Consider the following 25,348-nt stretch of genomic DNA (forward strand, 5'->3'; position numbering starts at 1 on the left):
TTCTGAGAAATAAAGTCGCAATTGCGAGATATAAAGTCGCAATTCTGAGAAATAAAGTCATTGGGAGAAAAAAAGACAGAATTGTGACTTTTTTTCTCACAATTGCGAGTTTACATCTCACAATTTTGACTTTATAACAAATAATTGCGAGTTTGTATCTCGAAATTCTGACATATTTTCACAGAATTGTGAAATATAAACTTGCAATTGCGAGTTATCAGGCTAATTCTAAGATATAAAAGTCAGAATTGCGAGATATAAATTATTCTGAGGGGGTTTTCCCCCTCAGAATAATTTATATCTCGCAATTCTGACTTTATAACACGCAATTGCGACTTTATATGAATCAATTCTGACTTTATAACATGCAATTGCAAATTTACATCTTGCAATTCTGATTTATATCTCGCAATTCTGACTTTATAACATGCAATTTCGAATTTATATCTCGCAATTCTGACTTTATACCTCGCATGTCTGACTTTATAACACGCAATTTCGACTTTATATCACGAAATTCTGACTTTATATCTCGCATTTTTCACTTTATAACACGCAATGGTGACTTTATATCTCACAATTCTAACTTTATATCTCACAATTCTGACTTTATATCTCGCAATTCTGACTTTATATCTCACATTACTGACTTTATAACACGCAATTTCGACTTTATATCACGAAATTCTGACTTTATATCTCGCATTTTTCACTTTATAACACGCAATGGTGACTTTATATCTCACAATTCTGACTTTATATCTCGCAATTCTGACTTTATATCTCGCAATTCTGACTTTATAACACGAAATTGGGAATTTATATCTCGCATTTCTGACTTTATATCATGCAATTTCGACTTTATATCATGCAATTCTGACTTTATATCTCACAATTCTGACTTTATAACACACAATTGTGAATTTATATCTCATAATTCTGACTTTATAACACACAATTGTGAATTTATATCTCATAATTCTGACTTTATAACACGCAATTGCAAATTTATATCTCGCAATTCTGACTTTATATCTCGCATTTCTGACTTTATAACACGCAATTTCGACTTTATATCACGCAATTCTGACTATATCTCGCATTTCTGACTTTATAACACACAATTTTAACTTTATATCACACAATTCTGACTTTATATCTCACATTTTTGACTTTATAACACGCAATGGTGAATTTATATCTCACAATTCTGACTTTATAACACGCAATTTCGACTTTATATCACACAATTCTGACTTTATATCTCGCATTTCTGACTATATAACACGTAATTTCGACTTTAAATCACACAATTCTGACTTTATATCTCGTAATCTCACAACTTTGAGAAAAAATAGTCAGAATTGTGAGATAAAAAGTCGCAATTACCTTTCTTATTTTTCATTCTATGGCAGAAACAAGCTTCCATAAAAACCTCAAGTGAAGTGACACGCTATAATCAAGACCAAATAAAACCTATTTTTTAAACATTTCAGTTTTGACTTTTATCCCAGATTTAGAAAAAAAAATGTAAGTATGTATTGTTGAATGGGTGGTTTGTGCGTTCAAAATTTTGAAAAAATATGTGGCAATGCATGCACTGTTTGTTAACACGATCCAATGACTTACACCGTATCTACACTGGATGTGGTACAACTCGACACAACAAGTTTCCGACAAATGGATTAGCAAAGGTCGCTTTGTTGCGGCCAGTGTAGACAGCTTCTAGCTGAAAAAAGCAGATTTTTTTATGCCAATCTGACACTGAACGGAATTTATTGAATTTGTTTATTCGCAGCCATTCCATATCCGACATCTGCCCTACGTCTAAACGCGTATATCCAATTCCCCTTGTGATTCCACCACAGGTCAAGGGCAACCTGTTTGCCCACAAAGATAGCTTTCTAATGTCATATTATGAAGCAGACGTGAATGTACGTGCCACACTAAAACTCACCGATTTTTTTTGTAATCAAGGCGGTAACATACTAACATTATACAGTAAGTGGACCTCAGGAAACATTTAAAAATAATTTTAAAAAATACAGTTTACAACCATTTTAAATACTCAAGAAAACAAATAGACGACTTAGACTGAAATCCTTGCTATATTATTTCTATATAAATATATGTGTTTAATGTGTGAGTTCATGATTATGAATTAACATGATAGAAAAAATATGAATACAAGTTTGCAGCATTACGAATAGTTTTAGTACCGGTAAAATAAGTGATACTGGAAGAGAACAGGAAGTCTGGCACATTCAAGTTTCCGCCTGATCTTACGTTAAAAATGAAGTGGATACCCTCAAGAAAAATATATGATATTCATCAGTACTAAAATTAAAAACATAAAATGAAAAAAATGTCTGATGTTTACCACTTGACTAGTCATAAATTCAAAACTTAAAAAAAAAAAAGATGCATCATATCTTTTGCTGTTGTATCATTACTGTGAAGTTTGAGAGACACGGCAGGTCTACCTGCATTTTTATTCGTGTGTGTGACGTTTTGGGTGTTGTGTAAGACGGGCCGCGGGTGGACATGAGTCACATCGACCCTTAAAATGTCTACATGACTCACTCTTCATAAATCCGCCTGATATTTACATTGTGTGAAGGTGTGAGCTATTTGTGTTCATTCACAATCAACGCCAACCTGCAGCTGTGTCATCCACTCAGACTGCCTCCAGGGGGAAACTTTAGCGGGTTTTGTCATCTTATCAAGTTCAGGTAATAACACCAGACCCACTGGGTCGGCTTCCTCACCGAGATAAACGAAACAAACAATGTTCGGCAGGTGCCCACTGAGTCGAGTCAGAAAAGACGTGTCATAGGAGGGAGCTGTCGCAGGTAGGAAACCGTTTGGGAATGTAAATTCAAGCTTTGTTTATTTAAACATGAATGTCACCTAAAAAATATAGTACAAAATTACATAAATAAAGATAGTATCAATTAGTACAGCAACAATTTTAGGCCAATTAATAAATTCTCATAAATTCTTGTTGTGTTATAATGGAGGTCTATGGTCACCACCTCAAAGAGCATGCACAGAGAAGTCCAAATTAAACATGATTTAATGACTGGTACATGTAAGTACACATTGATGGCCTAAGACACGAAACGAGCGGTTTGTGTGAGAAAACGAACAGTATTTATATAGTTTTTACCTCGTTACACAGATCACTTGGACGTGGCTGTGATTACAAGAGGTAAAAACGATATAAATACTGTAGGTTTTCTCACACAAACCGCTCGTTTCGTGTCTTAGGCCATCAATGTGTACTTACATTTACGAGTCATTAAATCATGTTTAATTTGGACTTTTCTGTGCATGCTATTTGAGGTGGTGACCATAGACCTGCATTATATGACTGACAGACAAGAACGGTTTGACCTAAAAATATCCAAATTGAAACTACTGCGGAAACATAGACACCTACATCCTACATCACCTACATAAAACATATCAAAAATTAATTTCAAAGTGAACTATCCCTTTAACACTACTATGCTAATGATACTTCGCCAGGCACATAAACTTGCGTCCTTGTCGTATTTGGAGCATGTAGAACCTCGTTAGCAACACGTGCAGTGGATTATAATAAAACATGTATACATTAATGCTACTATGCTAATGCTACTTCACCAAGCACATAAACTAGCATCATTGTGGTATTTGTAGTCCTTAACCTTGTTGTAACTTTGATAGACTAAAACACAACACAATGGCTAGTCCCAGTTTAACAATGAAGATAACTGGGTGAACAAGTCCAAGATCAACAGTCCAAGTAAATAATATTCTTGATCAGAACTGACAGGTATGTTGTGTCCGCTATTTTTCAGAGCCTTAGTACATCAACATTAATTTTGTTGCTAATATGGTGAGGAGTTGTCTTTGGCATGGCTGGATGGGTTTGTGTTACGAGGAAGATCATATTGAGTCTTAGAGAAAGACAAGCTGTTACAGGGTTTGTAAAGTGCCTGTAAAACACGCCTGTTGCCACCGTCCTAAATTAACCTTGAAGCCCTCAGAGGCTATACGCATGTTTGACAACTGCTTTTGTGTTTGTGTTAGCATTTAACTTGAAAAAATAATGAGCAATTGTTTACACAAACTCCTATTTCACTTCAGAATAAGATATTTTACTTATATAAAATGAGGCTTTTAATACGATTAAGGTTTCTGCATTGTGAGGACAACAAACACTTACAACATTACTGATCAATGCTTTTACATATATATATATATATATATATATATATATGAAGAGTTCAGATGCAAAAGCCTCTAAATGCCATTTGAAATTTTCTTCTTTAATGATGATTTTTATCAAACTTGTATATTTAAGTTCAGTAATTTCACTTAAATAACAATTAATAGGTAATTATCATTGCCATTTAAGTGAAATTACTGAACTTAAATATACAAGCTTGATAAAAATCATCATTAAAGAAGAAAATTTCAAATGGCATTTAGAGGCTTTTGCATCTGAACTCTTCATATATATATATATATATATATATATATATATATATATATTAATTACAAAAATGTGCTTAAATCATAATGCAAAAGACTTTAAATAATTTTTTTTTCTCTTTTCTTTCAGATAGAAATATGGCCTGGACATTTATTTTGTGATCTTAACCCAAGGATGTAAAAAAGACAGTTAATTCCTTAAAGAATAAAAACAGTCCAGCGGTGACTGGCCATGAGCGAGAGAAAGAAAAAAAAACGTCTAGGTGCCGACACCAGTGGATTATGGGACAGTTATTCCAGACATTTCGATCCTCCTCATTTATCTAACTTGCTGAACAATAGTTACCGGCAACTGCAGTCTTGGCAGCGATCGAAAGGCGACCTATTTTCAACTGTCAGCAAGTCAAACAAAATGTCGGTCACACAGTACACACACTATAGGCCGGTCCAAGTCACATGATCAGAGATGCACACCGCTGTTAGTCCATGAGGAATATCAGGCATTGCTATCCATTAACATCGGCAGCAGTTAGCATCTAAAATTACAAATGGTGAGTAGTAAAATTATACATTGACCCCTGCTGTTCTCTTCCCTTCAGCGCACCTGCTGGTGAAATGTTGGCATTGCCATGCCTGGTAATTTATACACCGAGCACCTGGCCCGACCACGAGACCCCACAGCGCAACCAGCTCGCAGACTCGTCTCTGTTTCAGATGTGATTGAACCTTATACTGGCTCAAAATGGAAAAAGAAGGCTACTCATCCAATATAGTCTGGATCTTTCTTAATACAACACAGATCACTCTCGAGTCTCGATGTCACTGGTTGAAGGAAAGATGATTGATAAAGCGTGAATTTAGGGCCTTGAATGACATCTTAGCTTTCTTAAGAAGTGTCATTGAGCAGCACATATGAACATAAGGAAACAGGTGGAGACAGAAAAAATATGTAGATATTTAGAGCGGTGTCCCTTTTTAAAGGGATAGTTCACTTTAAAATTATTTTTTGGTATGTTTTATCTTACCTGAAGGGCATCCAAGATGTAGGTGTCTTTGTTTCCGCAGTATTTTAAAATATTGATATTTTTAGGTCAAACCGTTCTTGTCTGTCAGTCATATAATGGAGGTCTATGGTCACCACCTCAAAGAGCATGCACAGAGAAGTCTAAATTAAATAACACAAGTGAGTAAGTACACATTGATGGCCTAAGACTCGAAACGAGCGGTTTGTGTGAGAAAACGAACAGGATTTATATTGTTTTTACCTCTTGTAACCACAGCCACAAAGCACCCGCGGAGTCAGATGTGGCTGTGATTACAAGAGGTAAAAACGATATAAATACTGTTTGTTTTCCCACACAAACCGCTCGTTTCGTGTCTTAGGCCATCAATGTGTACTTACATTTACGAGTCATTAAATCATGTTTAATTTGGACTTCTCTGTGCATGCTCTTTGAGGTGGTGACCATAGACCTCCATTATATGACTGACAGAGAAGGGTTTGACCTAAAAATATCAAAATTGAAAATACTGTGGAAACAAAGACACCTACATCTTGGATGCCCTTGAGGTAAGCTAAAACATACCAAAAAATAATTTCAAAGTGAACTATCCCTTTTAAATGTGTCAATTAGTGCCTCCAAATTCTTCTTTTTATAACTACACTATCTGGGCCTAAAAAGCATCTTCCTCCATCGATGCTCATTCAAAAGCTTTACTTGATAGGTTCCCTAAAAACTTGAGAGATTTTTCTTCTTGGCTTGGGTTGTTAGCTGAGAAAAGCACATTACTGACCCCTGAGCTTTCTTTGAACAGGCCACATTTGTTTTAGCTGGACCTAAAGTACCATTTTATGGCATACTGAAGACCTGAGAAGAAAGAATGTGTGAAACACCATAAAGCTGAAATCAATGACAGGAATATTTACTAGAGTACTTAGCACCCTGAACACTTACAAGCCTACAGCATACCCTATAAAGATTTCATTCCCAATCTGTGATGGTGTCAAGTATCAGAGAACTAATTAAAACCGCCACAATCATATTTCACAATCACCCTGAATCTCAGACAAGCTTGAGAATCTGAGATTCTATATTAATAGTTTTAATTATTAAAGTAGTTCACTTAAAAACAAACTTTTGCTGATAATTTACTCACCCCCATGTCATCCAAGATGTCCACGTCTTTCTTTCTTCAGTCGAAAAGAAATTAAGGGTTTTGATGAAAACATTCCCGGATTTTCTCCATATAATGAACTTCAATGGGAACCAAACGGTTCAAGGTCCAAATGAGAGTTTCAGTGCAGCTTCAAAGGGCTTTAAACGACACCAGATGATGAGTTAGGGTCTTGTCAAGCGAAACGATCGCTCATTTAAAAAATAAATAATAAAGTTTAAGTTTTATAAGCACAAATGCTCGCCTTGCTCTGTTCTGTGATGTGTTCGTGACTCTCCTCAAAATGATTCGGTCATCAAAATGAACAAATCTTGTTTCGAGTCATGACTCGAAGGGTGCACCATTTGGGTCCCATTGAAGTCCATTATATGGAGAAAATCCTGGAATGTTTTTCAAAAACCGTAATTTCTTTTCGACTGAAGAAAGAATGACATGGACATCTTGGATGACATGGGGGTGAGTAAATTATCAGCAAAAGTTTGTTTTTAAGTGAAATACTCCTTGAACATAAGACTATTCTACATTAGAAACAGTTCCTCAATGAAGTTTCAATATCTTTGGCTTTACATATAGGGTATTATATCTGTGCCTTGGTGCTATACTATAAAATGGCTCCAGACATCATAAAGGATGGTACAATGGCACAAAATGAACAACTGAGCAAGAGGTTGTAAAACAAAAAAAAACAAACAAAAAAAAAACATGGCAGATGGTTAAACGTGAGATGACCGTATAGATGAAAGCAAAATGCCTTTATGATGAACACACATGCTACAAACTACTCGCACTACACTGGGCAGCAGCATCTGTGCGACCCGGAGCTTTAAGCAAGAGATTTCAAAGTCTTTGAGAGAAACCGTTCACATTCCTGGCATTAAGGCATGACTGGGCTGTAGTCAAAGATCTGTGATATGTTAGTTACGTGAACAGAGGGGGGAGCGCCACACAGAACATGAACATGAACTCAAAACTGAGCTTGTTTACTGGTGCTGTGCATGATTCATTAGCACACAGAAAGAAAAAGTAATCATTCACACAACAATGTTATGCCTCGAGTACTAACCGTAAAATCTGACTGGTTGATGGTTATGTTGTCCCCATCACATTAAAGGGTTAGTTCACCCAAAAATGAAAATGAAGTCATTAAAGGGACACTTAACCCATTTGCATTAAAGGAGAACTCCGGCGCAAAATGAAAAAAAATCGGTACCTAGTCATCCGTTCTCTGAGATTTGTTTTCATGATAATCGAATGTAAAGAGTTTTATCTCTAAAAACTGTTTAGCGTATAATGCTAGTAATGGGGGCATATAATAAGTTTTAAAAAAAGCGCTCGTTTATACCACTAACAAGGCTCAAAATAGCCCTACACTCACACAGTAACATAATGAGGGTCCATACATGCAAAACGAAGCATTGAGAACTTTTTAAGTGTATAGACCGTTTAATAAGAAGATACTTTATGAAGACAGTTCACTTCGCGTATACAGGCAGGAGCCATCTTTGGAAAACAGTCTTGACTAGTCAAACCACGAACGCCTGAGTGAGCTGAACTGTATGAAGTTCGAAATTCTAAACTGGATGAACGGCGTTCGGTCATAAATTATGACTGAATTTCCTTTTTAAATGAAGGGTAATATAATGGAGTTAAAAGGAACAACTGTGAATAAAGGGGCACTTGAGCAAATTGATTGGGATGTTTTTTGGAAATAGGCTCATTTTACCACTCCCCCAGAGTTAAACAGTTGGGTTTTACCGTTTTTGAATCCATTCAGCCGATTTTCTGATTTTTAGAAGAATATCAGTAACCAGACAATTTCTGGTCTCATTGACTTACATAGTATATAAATTTTTTTCCTACTATGGAAGTCAGTGAGACCAGAAACTGTCTGGTTACTGATATTCTTCTAAATATCAGAAAATCGGCTGAATGGATTTGAATGGGACTCTGGGAGAGTTGTAAAATGAGCCTATTTCCAAAAAAAAAAAAAAAGTGGAGTATCCCTTTAAGGGAAAAAAGGTTGGGGGAAAACAGTGTTTCGGGCCAAAAGTGGGCGTGCGTGTGTGTGCAAGGGCCAATCCAGGACCTTTAACAATCAAATAAAGGCTAAATCTAGTTTATAAGCAGATCTGCCTCGTGCCTTGATTTTGCTCAGGGACAGACGTCCAATTAAACTCGGATAAACACCTTCTTTAATTTTAGACCATGTTTACCCAGGGACCTTTACACTTGGCCGACGTGTTCTCAGCATATGTTCGGCACACAGCAAGACTAGTGCCGATACAGCAGTGCTTAATATTACAAATAATTCAATCAAACGCATATAGAGCTGTCGGTGATGTCAGATTGAGCACTTTCTGGAAAGGAAAACCGCATCGGGATTGGTGTGAAGTGGCAGATTCCCATTTCTAATTACATCCAATATGAACTCGTGCAGATGAGACGGCATAATTTATTTGACTAAGCTATAAATGGATACACACGACTGAAGTCATCAGACAAGGTCATGCACTTGGCTTTTCAGCTTTTGACAAAGTAAACAATTTATTGAATAAATAATTGATGATGATAATTATCAATAACAATTTAATCGAATGCTTCCCTACGAATGTGTGCGAAAAATAATACACCAAAGAGTAGTGTGTCAGAATACAGCATTAAAAAAAAAACACAGGCGATAAGGATGACTCACTACTTCTGGTGAGATCCTGAAGTGTGCACTCGATGGACACTTTACTATCCCATGAAGCCACGGGACAGGATTTATGAATGGAAGGGAAGCGACGCTTTATTTCGTTAATGAAATCCATGACGAAATTTGTTCGTTGATGACCTAAGATGACATCGTGACTATTTCAACATGCAATATCGTTGACGAAAAAAGACTAGACTTAGGCCACATTTACACAAAGCCGGGTATTTAGAAAAACGAATATTTTCCCCCTCTCCGTTTTCAAAAATAACATCGTTCACACACCCGCATAAATACGCCGTCGAGCACAATCATAACTATGTCAAACCTATTGGCGGCAATGTAGGGGTTAAGGATAAAGCCATGCAAGCCAATCAGAATCCTGGAATCGATAAGAGAGAACCTAAAACGCCGTTTCTCCCAGTTTACACGGCAACACATAACCGGCGTTTTCAGAAATCTCCACTTTGCCTGGAGTTTTTAGAAATAATCGTTTTCTGTGATAAAAACGGCGTTTTCGTGTAAATGAGAGGGCAAAACACAGGCGAAATATCTGCGTTTTCCCATCGTGTAAACGGGGCCTAAAATGTAGTTTCCAAAAAACTACAAATTTCAAACTTGACCAAAACAAAACATTTAAAATGTAACAATTCCCTTAATCAGAGCTTTTCTGTTAAGAGAACACATTTTCTACCTGGTTATTTTCTTTATATTTGCAATCTGGCAACCCTGCCCACCCTCTATACTGCGGAAGAAGCACTGTGATCTCTGTGTCGTATTTTTGGTTGACTAAATATGATGAAAAAATTATAAAGTACATTTGACACAGGACAGTCTACATACATTTTTAAAAAGCTGATAAAATGAATACAGAAATTCCCTTTCTATGAAATAGCAGAAGTTGCTGGTGCCTTAAAGAGACAGTTCACCCCAAAATAAAAACTCTGTCAGTAATTACTCACCCTCATGTTGTTCAACCCTGTAAGACTTTCGTTCATCTTCAGAACATGAATTAAGATATTTTTCATGAAATCTGAGAGCTGGATCACTCCTCCATAGGCTTCTTAAGGGATCGAAACTGGCCGGCCCAAAAGTAATGAAACACATTGTTGAAATAGTCCAAGTGACTACAGTGGCTCAATTTTCGACAAAAAACAATCGCAAAAAACAAACAATAACGACTTTATTCAAATATTCATTTCCTTTTCTGTAGGCCTCGAGATTTCACATAGTGATATTGCGCAAAGCTTCCGTGTTGTACGTTTGAATAAAGTCGCTATTTTTGTTTGTTTTTTGCACACAAAAAGTATTTTCGTCACTTGATAATCTTAAGATTGAGCCACTGTAGTCACTCAGACCATTTTAACAATGTCTTTAATAACTTTTTTGGCCCGGCCAGTTTCGATCCCTTAAAGGTATACTCCACTATTTTTGGAAACAGGCTCATTTTACCACTCCCCCAGACTTAAACAGTTGGGTTTTACCATTTTCTAATCCATTCAGCCGATTTTCTGATATTTAGAAGAATATTAGTAACCAACATGTGTAAAACCCTTAAATGGTAAATGGTAAAACCCAACAGTTTAAGTCTGGGGGAGTTGTAAAATGAGCAGTGGAGTATCCCTTTAAGAAGCCTATGGAGGAGTGGTCCAGCTCTCAGACTTAATCAAAAATATCTTAATTTGTGTTTTGAAGATGAACGAAAGTAGAGAAATGGGCCAATCTTCATGTTGAAAGTACGCCAGTCGTAAAGCATTAGTTCACCCCAAAATGAAAATTCAGTCAGTAATTACTCCCCCTCTCCTGAACCCTTTAAGACTGCCATACTTTCAACGTCAAGATTAGCCCATTTCTCTACATGTCAAACCAATAGACACATGCTGAGAGGGCAGAACACCACAGCAGGAAACCCACAATCCTACAAATATGGAAACAAACAAGTGTCACCACAAATAGGCTGATAGTGGTTGACACCCGCTGAGGGCCAAGCCTCGCACTTCTTCACCAGGCTCACGTGGCGCCTTGTAGACAAATATTTCCCACTGTATTAGTCACGTTTGTGTGTGAACGTGAAGAAAACAGCACTTGTCCTATGTCATTCCAAACACTGACACTTCCCAAATGTAACCAACCAAACTGGTTTTGATAATTAATGGCCATTCAGTGTTTACCAGCGTCCATCGATCAAAGGAGCTGACAGCACCCGTGTGATATTTGAGAGATCACACCGTCCTGAATAAACTGTCATGTGACCCAAGCCACGAGGGGTCTGAGACTCACAATTTAGACAAATGGCGTCAGAACCATTTGTCCGCGGCAACTACAATTAAAAATATTAGAGGATGACTAAATTAAATGTAAGATTTGCTGATTTTCAGATTTGCGAACATCACATGAAAGTGGTGGCATGTAGAGAGTTCTTAAATGTCATGAAGATAGCTAGCATTGCAGTGTTTTTCTTTCCCCGTTTGGTTCCTTGAAGACTTCACAAATCAAATAAAGCTAATGTTAGCATTGCCACATTTTATGCTAAAACCTTTTGGTTCCCAGATCATCAGATGTGCAAATCCTCTCTCATCTTTGTTGACAATAGAGCATCACAGTCCCGCCCACAGCCCCAGAGAGCGTTGGTGCCGGAAGTAAATTTCCCATTTATTTCTCCCATTGAAATTTTGTAAAATCCATATCTAAAGAGTTTTAGAGCATGTCTGAGGATAATCAGCTACGGCCGAACTCATAAGCATACAACATATCATTTCGAGTGAAAAACGAAGAGGAAATCCCAAAAAAGTCAAGGGTACAAGACTGTGTACATATTTTCATTTCCAAGCAAAGGAACTACTCCTCCCATAAACCACCGCGCCTCACTGAAGTCGACTGAAGCCACCGTGAAAGAGCCTTTTGAGAGAGTTTCGGCCACGTGAACTTTTTCCTCCAGTGAATGTGCAGGGAAACTCCTTTTCCTCGATTTACTGAAGCTTATATGTAAAACGCATTTGCAGCTCCACATGCTAAAACATTGAGCATCTGGCTCGCTCATTGGCTGTGCTGCGGCAACTGCACATCCAATGGCGCGCGGGCGTCTCTGAGGTGCGACCAATGAACTTAGCCCTACGTCATTACACAATCTCTAGTCTTCAATGACCTTCGCGGGGTTTCAGACATGTGACACGACTTCCACCAATCAGATGCATCACTGTGGATTGTGGGATTGTTCAGGATTGTGGGTAATGAAGTACTTATCCAATACATCGCGAATAAAAGGCATTTATGTTAAAACAAGGTTAGTGCCCCATGTAACACAGTCTCAAGACGTCATATAACTGACGTCTTGGGACGTCTTTTGACCATACGTCAACATCCGCCGTTTTAGGGTACCCTTTAACGTCGGTTACATGACGATCCCGGGCCGTCATACAACTGACGCTTTACCTTTAACGTCAGTTAGGTGACGGGGTAGGTTTAGGATCCGATGACGTCATCTAACCGACGTTTAAGGGTATCCTAAAACGGCGGATGTTGACGTATGGTCAGTTATATGACGTCTTGGGATGAGATTGCGCTGCCCCATGAACTTTTGACGTTTATATGAGCATATACAATCGCTTGGTACAGCCGTAGCTGGTTTTAAGTCTACCATGTGGCATTTTTAATGGCTTATATCCCAACTGTCAATGTAGAAATTGTATTGAATGTTTACTTCCGGCACTGGCTGTGGGCGGGACTGTGATGCTCTATTGACAACTTGCTAAGCTAATGGTAGTTTTGCTGTTTTGTTTCTTTACACCCAATCATACAATTGTCAGGCAAGACTTTATTACGAAGAAACAAAACTACCGTTCTCTTACCAAGCTTTCGATTGGATAGGCCAGTTGGATATCCCACATCCCCTTTTTAGCTGAACACTGGCAGGGGTCAGTACACCATTTAACAAAATGGTCGTTTACATGTAGTTTAGTTAGCTAGGGCTTGTTCCAGGACTAAAAACAAGACATTTCTCATCACATCCACACATCAAACAGCACAAAACACGTGTTTCCACAGGGCATTGTGTCACCATATGGATTCATGAGCGCATAGACATGAAACTAATGACAAAAGGCAACCGAATCCGGTGGTCTTAAGATCTGAAGGGACAAAGGCATTCACAACATATTTCCCAGCTGTGATTTCTGCATCCCTGGTCATACCAGCAAACACGCATGCTATGCACAGCGCTCAGGCCTTCACTACGAAACTTTTACTGCTCTTGACGGTGCTTGAAACATCTAGATCCAGCCGTTCAAAGGTCAAACAACACCAAAGACCACGACAGCTGTGAAAAAACAGTAAAATATTACAATGAAAATGAACAACACAATATACCTTTCCAGGGTCATTTTCACACAGCTGTTTACACCAAAGTATCCGGATGAAAAGCAGACGCGCTGTAGCCCAGAATGGCGTCTGGGACTCCCATCAGCCTCACGGTGGGACTTCCGCCTCTGGGTCGGGCTGGCAGAGGGATAGAGAGAGCAGCTGACGGGGGATATATGGGAGAGGAGAGAGGGAGCGATGCACCATGGCGGGCGAGAGGGAAAAAGGGCCAACGCAACAGCCCCGACACATCCTGACAATACCAGTCATAATGCTGCGCTATTTAAAAACAATCCATCAAAAATGCCCATCTTTCAGAGCCCACGACCTACCGCTGGCTGAAAAGCTTCACGCGGGCAGCTGAGGATTCATGCATTAAATGTAGGAGCCAATATGCAAGGGACTGTAAAACAATTAAGCAGACTTCGCATGACTTCTCAAACAGTCACAAAGTTATAAGAGTAACAGTTACAATGACACCGTAACAGCATTGGCTTGATCCTGCAGGATTGCTTCCTATTAAAAGTGTTCACAAATACACTTTAACTGCACAGATTAACTAAACTGCACAAAAACACTGCATTTCCTAATTAGATGGTTCATTTCCCTAACAAATATTTTTGGAATGTGTCTGAAAATTGACTTAATTATGTGTAGAATTATTTTATATATATATATATATATATATATATATATATATATATATATATATATATACACATATTTAGGAAAAAAAATATTTATATACAAAATATTTATATTTATATATAATATAAAGTATATATAAATCTATATACAGTATATTAAGGAAAATATTTCTTAAATAAATATATACAAGCATGTGTGTGTATTTTTATATATATATATATATATATATATGAAGAGTTCAGATGCAAAAGCCTCTAAATGCCATTTGAAATTGTCTTCTTTAATGATGATTTTTATCAAACTTGTATTTTATCAAACTTGTTTTATGCAAACTAGTTCAGTAATTTCACTTAAATTGCAATGATAATTACCTATTAATTGTTATTTAAGTGAAATTACTGAACTTAAATATATAAGTTTGATAAAAATCATCATTAAAGATGAAAATTTCAAATGGCATTTTGAGGCTTTTGCATCTGAACTCTTCATATATATATATATATATATATATATATATATATAATTATACACAGTGCAATTACATATATTATGTAAACACAAACTTTTATTTTGGTTTAATGCGATTAATCATTTGACAGCCCTAATATATATATATATATATATATATATATATATATATATATATATATATATATATTATTTCTTAAAATATTTCTTAAATATATACAAGTATGTGTGTGTATTTATATATATGTATATATATATATATATATATATATATATATATATATATATATATATATAAAATAATTATACACAGTGCAATTACATATATTATGTAAACATAAACTTTTTTTTGGTTTAATGCGATTAATCGCGATTAATCATTTGACAGCCCTAATATATATATATATATATATATATATATATACAAACTTTTTTTTTGTTAGATGCATATGTTGAGGATTTTTTTATTTATAAATATGAAAGAAGAAGAAAACTCTTGGTTAAGGTATTTATCTGGCTTTTTTGACAACAATCAATTATTAATAATTCATTGGTTCTCTCGGTTTTGCATTTGTTCATCATTTTTAGCAAGAAATTATGTCAGCACAATTTTGGGACACACTCATACGAAGTGTTGTGCAAAAACGGAGAATGTTTTAAAATAGCAACAGTGGACGCCATGTCCATACTGGGACAGCTTTGTAACTCTGCAACAAAACTGGCGTCCACATTTCAGTCAGTAACTCACACGGAAGAGTGTCCTGATTCTTCACGTCAAGGGTGTCCTGAAGACTGGAGATCACTGTCATGTCCGCCCCGTTTACAGGGCTAATTTTGTTCGTCTGCACTAGAGCGAGTTATAGCACTTCAACTGACGAACACTAGTAAATTTGCAAGACATAAACATTTCTGTACACGATTTGCCAATCCAACCATCTAAACTATACATCAAAAATATATATGGACTGCACAGTAGAAAATACTAGTTTTTTGTTGCATAATTGGCATTATATTTTGACTAGTGTTGAGTGATATCATAGAGAGACATGTAGCAGGAATGCAATCATCACTTATGTGCACATCAGCACTGTTATCAACAATAAACTAACACCAGTGTCACCAGTAACATCTGCTGGAAACACTGACTGGGAACAAATGTACGTGCGGACTGAATGGACAACCAAGTTCATCATACAATCTCCAGTTGTTTTCTTCTTCATAATTGAAAACATGTAGGATATGACAGCAGATAACTACTACCTTCATTATACAACATCAAAAAAGTCCCATTCATGTTTTAAACGTTAAAATGTAAGAGACATGTAATTTAAGTATGTAACATCATGTGTGTGTATATATATATATATATATATATATATGACATATACTAAATATATATATATATATATATATATATATATATACTAAATATAACTATATATTCAGGATTACATTTATATATTCAGGATTACATTTATATATTCAGAGTTATAACTATATATTCAGGATTACATTTATATATTCAGAGTTACATTTATATATTCAGAGTTATAACTATATATTCAGGATTACATTTATATATTCAGAGTTACATTTATATATTCAGAGTTATAACTATATATTCGGGATTACATTTAATTATTTCCTGTTTGGCCCCCCATATTTACTATACGTCACATACATATATATATATATATATATATATATATATATATATATACACATGATGTTACATACTTAAATTACATGTCTCTTACATTTTAACGTTTAAAACATGAATGTGATTTTTTTTGATGTTGTATAATGAAGGAAGTAGGAAATGAAGAGTTCAGATGCAAAAGCCTCTAAGTGCCATTTGAAATTTTCTTCTAGAATGATAATTTTTATCAAGCTTGTATATTTAAGTTCAGTAATTTCACTTAAATGGCAATGATAATTACCTATTATTTGTTATTTAAGTGAACTTAAATATACAAGTTTGATAAAAATCATCATTAAAGAAGAAAATTTCAAATGGCATTTAGAGGCTTTTGCATCTGAATATATATATATATATATATATATATATATATATATATATAGTTTATATATAAGTTTAGTTTACAATAGTAATTCATTAAGATGATTTACAGCTCAAATAAAATATGTTTTATATAATGGCTATTTTATGAGTATTTTAAAAGTTCAGAGTTCTAAAAGGTAAATTTTGGGGACCACTAAACTCATCGCAAAATACATTTTACAAAAATTCTGTAGCTATTCTCAACACAAACTCTTTAAAACAAATAAATACTATTATTTATGCAACGAATATCACAAGGCGTGCTAACAATTTTATTAACATTTATTAACTTTATTGTTTGCTTTTATTTCCTAGATCTTTTTTCCCCAACACTGAACAGTGGCGTTAACTGTTTTAACAAACGGTGGTAAATATGAACCAAATAAATATATTTTAAGCATTAGTAAAATTATTAGGAATAAAAATGGGTAAGTTTAAATGTAAAATGAGATTACAAATATATATATATATATTTGTAACTTATTACATTTATATTGCTTTAAATCTACAGAAATGCACGTTTACATTTGTGATGAGAAAGCATGACGGAATAAGCAGGAGGAATGATAACAGTTTATGTTGGAGATCTGTGGCTACAATACAGCTCTAATAATACAGAATTACACTTTGGCAAAGACCTCAAAAGTTTCACTCATCAAACCATCCATCATCCCTGTCTTGAGGAACCGTGCCACTTCAAGCACTTACATGATTTCTTACTGTACTTGCTACTCAAACGTGATTTATCCCCCAAAACAGGGACGAACCGCTCGCTAACAAATCGATTTTCCATACATCTCCATGCAACACACATGGCTTTCCCCACAGCAGCACATTCCTCACCTCTGGAGGTGCTCCGCGCACGCTGTCCCGACATTCCCTGGATTTTTTGACTGTCCGTTCTCAAAAACACCCTTGTCCCAAGTTTGGTTCATGGTAGAAAAGACTTTCCACCCACAGGAAAATCCAATGAGTCACTCCCCGATAAGTTGCAGGAGGTTGTTCTGCAGTGAATCCCGACTGAAGTCCTGTGTTTTCTGCGCAGTAACGAATCGGCCTCCAGTGAATCCGGGATCAACAGCGGTAGTGAAAGTTAGCCCTCTCTCTGAGCTCCTGCCAGACCTGCAAAGGTCTAAAAAAAGGGGGCTGGTGGTAAAGCTGGGATCAGAGCTGGAGGAACACAACAGGAAGAGGGACGTTAAAGGCACTTGACCATTTGGGAGTCCCCGAGGGCTGCCGTACACTTTCATTCTCTCTCCAGCCAATGACAGAGCAAGTGTGAGGAATGCCATTAGCCAGTCACTCAAAAGTGCCGGATCAGTTTCGTCAACAGCTTATCAAAGGTCAGACCCCCGTCCGCAAATTATTAACATTTCCGACCATTAACATTTTGCGGGGCACAAAGAGGCCCCTGTCGCACGTGCATGAGCAAAGCCTTTGATTCTCTCTCTGTAACGCTCTGGACGGGAGCATTGACCGCTGACGGACAGTCTGTGCACGGGGTTCTGTCCCACACACTAAACTGGGGATCTCGGGCACGAGATCTTCTCAATGAAACCTGGAGTTCAGACTTGGAGTTCGTTTGAAACTTAATAATGAAACCTGCAGTAATTAATTCTTACTACAGGTGGAGTTCATAAACCAATCTTTCATTTTAAAGCATAAATAGAAAGACAGATGGGTGGATATGATATATAGTACAATTGCATGACAGATGGAATGATATATAGGCAGATATAGAACAATAGAGCGATATATATACACTCACCTAAAGGATTATTAGGAACACCTGTTCAATTTCTCATTAATGCAATTATCTAATCAACCAATCACATGGCAGTTGCTTCAATGCATTTAGGGGTGTGGTCCTGGTCAAGACAATCTCCTGAACTCCAAACTGAATGTCAGAATGGGAAAGAAAGGTGATTTAAGCAATTTTGAGCGTGGCATGGTCGTTGGTCTGAGTATTTCACAATCTGCTCAGTTACTGGGATTTTCACTCACAACCATTTCTAGGGTTTACAAAGAATGGTGTGAAAAGGGAAAAACATCCAGTCCTGTGGGCGAAAATGCCTTGTTGATGCTAGAGGTCAGAGGAGAATGGGCCGACTGATTCAAGCTGATAGAAGAGCAACTTTGACTGAAACAACCACTCGTTACAACCGAGGTATTCAGCAAAGCATTTGTGAAGCCACAACACGCACAAGCTTGAGGCGGATGGGCTACAACAGCAGAAGAGCCCACCGGGTACCACTCATCTCCACTACAAATAGGAAAAAGAGGCTATTAATTTGCAAGAGCTCACCATAATTGGACAGTTGAAGACTGGAAAAATGTTGCCTGGTCTGATGAGTCTCGATTTCTGTTGAGACATTCAGATGGTAGAGTCAGAATTTGGTGTAAACAGAATGAGAACATGATCCATCATGCCTTGTTACCACTGTGCAGGCTGGTGGTGGTGGTGTAATGGTGTGGGGGATGTTTTCTTAGGCCCTTTAATGTCAATCAGGCATTGTTTAAATGCCACGGCCTACCTGAGCATTGTTTCTGAACATGTCCATCCCTTTATGGCCACCATGTCCCCATCCTCTGATGTCTACTTCCAGCAGGATAATGCACCATGTCATTAAGCTTGAATCATTTCAAATTGGTTTCTTGAACATGGCAATGAGTTCACTGTACTAAAATGGCCACCGCAGTCACCAGATCTCAACCCAATAGAGCATCTTTGGGATGTGGTGGAACGGGAGCTTCGTGCCCTGGATGTGCATCCCACAAATCTCCATCAACTGCAAGATGCTATCCAATCAATATGGGCCGACATTTCTAACGAATGCTTTCAGCACCTTGTTAAATCAACGCCATGCAAAATGTTCTGAGGGCGAAAGGGGGTCAAACACAGTATTAGTATGGTGTTCCTAATAATCCTTTAGAGTGGATAGTGAAAGAACGATAGATTGATAGATGATAGAGCGCTATAGAATGATAGACAATAGATCGATAATAGAGTGAAAGATAGAACAATATAGTGATAGAACGCTAGGGATAGATTTTAAATAAACATATAAGCAGACTTAAATAATGAACAGCAAATGCACAAAATCTCCATTGGATTGTCGCGGAGCCGCGTGTGACATTCACTGCCTCAATCCCAGAGTATTCTTGACTTGTAGGAAAGCAGATACTGCTTAGAGAATGACTGACACTGAAACTGCAAGCGCTGGACAAAATGTTCCCCATCAGCAGGACAACTGCACACAGAAACCCCTCAGAAATCGCGCCGGCCACGGGACAGGTGGAGCTGGAGCTCTTCATTCTTAAACCCTTTCTTACGGAGCCATTTCATTTTCTAACGACTTTCTTAACTGTGATAATCCTGTCCACTGTGCCGTCATTTCCACAACAGTTTTTCTGCAATTCAGATATATACAATTTCAGCAGTGAAATGTTTTAGACAAAGGAGTCCACTATTTGATTCTATAAATGTTTAAGTCAGAGTGATATTAAACACCATAGATAATTTGAGGTATCACATTCTGGTGGAAAAAAAACTTTCAAAACAAAAATATGGCACAAATGGCTGTCATGGACATTGTTAGAAGTGTAAAAAATGTGCCATTGCTAGACTGCGGTTCAGAGAAAGGTTCAGCTACAGCTACGAATGCCATTCTTGATAACTCGCCCCTATACACCCCAATGTTTACACCTCACGGGATTTAAACGCTCAAACATCACTCATCAGGAAAACAATAATGCTTCCACTATGCATTGAATATATAATAAAACTTCCAGTTTGTTGCTGTTGCTCCCATAAAGCTCCCGCATGACCTCATAAAACTGCTTTAAAAAGGGAACGAATGCAGTTCCACTCAAAGCGGCAAGCTGTAAATGCCTTTACACATACGGTTCTGATTTACAGGGGTAAAAATGGATCGGCAATGACACAATGACGCCTCTGCGAGGGGTTATATGTAGAGCTCGTAGTTGCTGGGTCAAATTTAAAGGATCTGCAGGTCGAGAAGAGTTTGTGACTTCACTTTTACAGTCGAGTAAATACAACAACTGAAACAAATAAATATGCAAATAAGTGAAAGTATTTAGGACATATTTGGCAGACAGACACGTTCTTGTTGCAATTAGGCCTACCGGAGAGGAAGTTAAGAAGTGTTACTTGCAAGACTAAAATCATTCTGTACTTTACTTTTTGAAGTATATTATTTGATTGCTGGTGGATTCTGCTACAAATAATACTTTTTAATAGGCTATATATAGATGTATTGCTTTAATTAAATGATGATAGAATAAGTAGGGAATTTTTGAATTTTTGATTTGCGACTTAAGTCCGTGAAAGGAATTTAAATGTTTGTCCACTAAAGAAAGCTGCTTTAACTTTAGAAAAAAATCATGCAAGTATACAAACTAATAAATAAATACGGAAGAGGATTAGGGCCTCGAACAACTTTATTCTCGAAATTTAATGAGTTTATTCTCAAGGTTGTATTTTGACTTTTTTTTTTCTGAAATACGACTTTATTCTCGATATTTAATGAGTTTATTCTCAAGATTGAATTTCGACTTTTTTTCTCGAAATTGAACGAGATTTTTCTTGAAACAACTTTATTCTCGAAATTTAATGAGTTTATTCTCAAGGTTGTATTTTGACTTTTTTTCTGAAATATGACTTTATTCTTGATATTTAATGAGTTTATTCTCAATATTGAATTTTGACTTTTTTTCACGAAATTGAACGAGTTTTTTCTTGAAACACGGCGACTTTATTCTCGAAATTTAATGAGTTTATTCTCATGGTTGTATTTTGACTTGTTTTCTGAAATATGACTTTATTCTTGATATTTAATAAGTTTTTTTTCTCAATATTGAATTTCGACTTTTTTTCACGAAATTGAACGAGTTTTTTCTTGAAACACGGCGACTTTATTCTCGAAATTTAATGAGTTTATTCTCAAGGTTGTATTTTGACTTTTTTCTTGAAATTGAAAGAGATTTTTCTTGAAACACAGCGACTTTATTCTCGAGATTGAATTTCAATTTTTTTTCTCAAAATTAAACAAGCTTTTTCTGGAAACACGACTTTATTCTCGATATTCATTGAGTTTATTCTCAAGATTGTATTTCGACTTTTTTCTTGAAATTTAACAAGTTTTTTCTTGAAATACGGCGACTTTATTCTCGATATTTAATGAGTTTATTCTCAAGATTCTATTTGGACTTTTTCTCGAAATCGAATGCGTTTTTTCTTGAAACACAGCGACTTTATTCTCGATATTTAATGAGTTCATTCTCAAGATTGAATTTCGACTTTTTTCTCTAAATTGAACAAGTTTTTTCTTGAAACAACGACTTTATTCTCGATATTTAATGAGTTTATTTTCAAGATTGTATTTCGACTTTTTCTCGAAATTGAACGAGTTTTTTCTTGAAACAACCACTTTATTCTCGATATTTAATGAGTTTATTCTCAAGATTGGTTTTCGATTTATTTTTTCTCGAAATTGACGAATTTTTTCTTGAAACAACGACTTTATTCTCTATATTTAATTAGTTTATTTTCAAGATTGCATTTCGTCTTTTTCTCGAAGTTGAACGAGTTTTTTTCTTGAAACACAACGACTTTTCTTGATATTTGAGTTTATTCTCAAGATTGTGTTTAGAACTTTTTCTCGAAATTTATTGAGTTTAATCCCGCATTATAATGACTTTAATCTCGAGATGGTTTTATTTTTTTTAATATTGCTTGGCCCTAATCCTCTTCCATACTTGCCATGGTAAAAAAAGCGAAAAAGCTTTTTTTTTTTTTAATTTCACATGCATGTGAAATAAATTATGTGTTATATATGCGTTTAAATCTTTTAGCCTACACATCTTTTAATAAATGACACGAAAAAAGACGGCGATTGCATAGGCATCTGAAAGTTCATCCCGTGACAGTGAAGTGACTGGTGTGAAGAGCCGTTAAAACAGCAGCATCTGTTCTCCCAGCAGGCCCCGCTCACAAAACTGACAAGTTTAACGGGACCCCAAAACTATTCACACAAACAGACGGAGTCAAGGGCACTCTATGCTTATAGGTTTGACATGGCACCTGTCAGACAACAAATTAACTCGTGTGGTGAACGACTGTAAAGCAGGGACAGATTTATGCGAGGTTTATCATGGCTTCATATGTTGATTATGTTAGGGTGGCGAGAGAGCGATTCTGGCAGAGAGAAGAGAGACGGACAGGCCCAGGACTCTTGGATCAGTTTAGTGATCATCAGCTGAGTAGATCTGGCAGATAAAACTGTGTTTGCGTTGTTGGCAGATGGAAAAAGGATCCAATATCCCCAGATCATTTTAGTGAACATGACTCACCTTCAACAGAATGAATACAAACCTGTCACAGACGAGCAAGATTATTTCTAAAGCCAGATCTCCAAAATCAACTCTGATCTGCAGAAGCTCAGGTTTGAAAGACACTGGGATGAAAACAATGACAGACTCGTTACAAAATAGAAATAATTCCAATAATATAAATATTTATTGAAATGATAGGCTGTGTTTAAATTTTACCTTGAGATTTTTTTAATAAGGAACAACTTTTTAAAAGCTAAAAAAGCCTATGCTGTATCGTGAATAAGTTTGCGAATTCTCGTCCTGCCTAACAACGCCCTTCAGTCGTTACTTATTCACGATGCAGCACTCCCGTCGAGAACCTTATTGCTTTAATAAAACGGTTTACCACCATAGATGGTTACCACACAATAAAAATGTTACGGCAAAACCTATATAAAAAAATACATATATTAGTGCAACTTTCATGAAGTAAAATCACTGCTAGCCTTCCTTTCGCTAGAAAAAAAAAATAGTCCCTGACCGTGAACAGCAACGACGTTCGGCATACGAGCGTTAAAATCTTTAGCAGATGAAGTTGAACAGAGAAACAGTAGTATTTCCGGAGTAATAATAAACACCAAAAGTAATATTTCTATTACGGAGTAATAATAAACAGTCAAAAATAAACAGATTATTACGGGGAGTATGTGAGACCACCCGTAGAGATCCCTGGTGCCATAGTGAGAGGGGTATCTTATGCGTTATGGGTTAAAAGTTGGCCTTGAATGGAGTTAGTCGATGGACAGTACATAGCCTAATGCAGCAGTGTGGACTGTAAATAACAACTTAAATATATATTTAATATACGCGTAATAGTCTTCAGAAATACCACCGTTTCTCTTATCAAGAATGTAACGCTCGTATTAGCTCTAACACCTCAAAACACGTACCGGTAACATATCCAAAACATGTTATGTTTATTGTTTACCTGTTGCCGAGCCCCGCCTTGATGCAGTGATTGACAGATTCGGCACATGTGGATTCCACACTGCCCAGATGTGGGCCTGATCCGGTCCGACACTATGTTGCTGTCTGGGGACGTGATCGGCTCAGAATGCATTTTCAATGTGCACATTGAATTTTGCTATATTCATTGCAGGACATTTTATGAAAATGCGATCGCAAGTGTCTTGACATTTGAATGACCATTTTTCCAGTTTCTGCTTGAACATGTACATATCTAATCATTTCTGTAATGCATTTTCATTTTGCCACGTATTAGGCATTGCATATTAAAACTAGGGTTGGGTATCGAGAATCGAGTATCGATTGGAACCGAGACTAACTTTTCGTTTTTCCCGGAATCGTTCAAAAGTAAAAATTTCGATTCCTAGTTTTGATATTCACAGTCCGCCGAGTGGAAGAAGAAACCGCTGAACACCAACGAAGAAGCGTCTACCGGAAGTGTTGGTATAACCACGCGAGTCGAACATGAGTACCTTACGTCGGCGATCCAAAGTGTGGCTTCACTTTTCTAAAAATAACGAAATCTCGGCAAAATGCAAAATTTGTGACAAAAGGAGTATTTTTACAGAAGGAGCATTTCCTTCAGAAAGGCCGTTGGTTAGCAAGGTTCCGGAATCGAAACAAGGAATCGGAATCAGAATCGTTCAAATTCAAACGATACCCAACCCTAATTAAAACTAGTGTATGAAATGGCAAATGTAAATGATGTAATTTCATTTTGCACCAAACCTTGCTAGAATGGTAATGTAAAATGTATATTTAAATACAGAATGCAATGCCATACATATTGCATATGTTTCCATAGTAATATGCATGAAAACTCAAATAAAAACAACTGATAAATAGAACATTTGGGAGAAGCAGTCGTGTTTAATCATGAATAAAGCACAGCTGGTGACCAATCAGAATCAAGGATTGGAACTAACTGTTTTATATTTATAAATATTTACTTAAGTTATGTTTAAAATAACTTGCTTGCACTCCACATGACGAAAGCAGCCTCAAAATCGCTGATTGCTTTGCAACCACATAATGATGTAATAATATCAAAACTGTACAATGTGTGTGACGGCGCCCTCTAGCAGCAAGAAACCAGTGGAATCAGC

General features: G+C 36.6%; 1 protein-coding gene across 1 annotated transcript in view; it reads right to left on the reverse strand.

Annotated features, from left to right (window-relative positions):
* Window positions 1–17,818, reverse strand: part of rbm20 (RNA binding motif protein 20) — a 72,550-nt gene extending 54,732 nt beyond the window's left edge. Inside the window, exons 1-2 of the mRNA XM_089119145.1 lie at window positions 17,727–17,818; window positions 13,715–13,867 (exon numbers count right to left, since the gene is read on the reverse strand). Coding sequence (XP_088975271.1) covers window positions 13,715–13,867; window positions 17,727–17,818 — 245 coding nt within the window. The remainder of the gene's footprint in view (window positions 1–13,714; window positions 13,868–17,726) is intronic.
* Window positions 17,819–25,348: the final 7,530 nt, after the last annotated feature.

The sequence above is a fragment of the Pimephales promelas genome, chromosome 2, assembly GCF_988280905.1.
Source record: "Pimephales promelas chromosome 2, fPimPro1.hap1.1, whole genome shotgun sequence".
NCBI classification, from domain to species: Eukaryota; Metazoa; Chordata; class Actinopteri; order Cypriniformes; family Leuciscidae; genus Pimephales; species Pimephales promelas.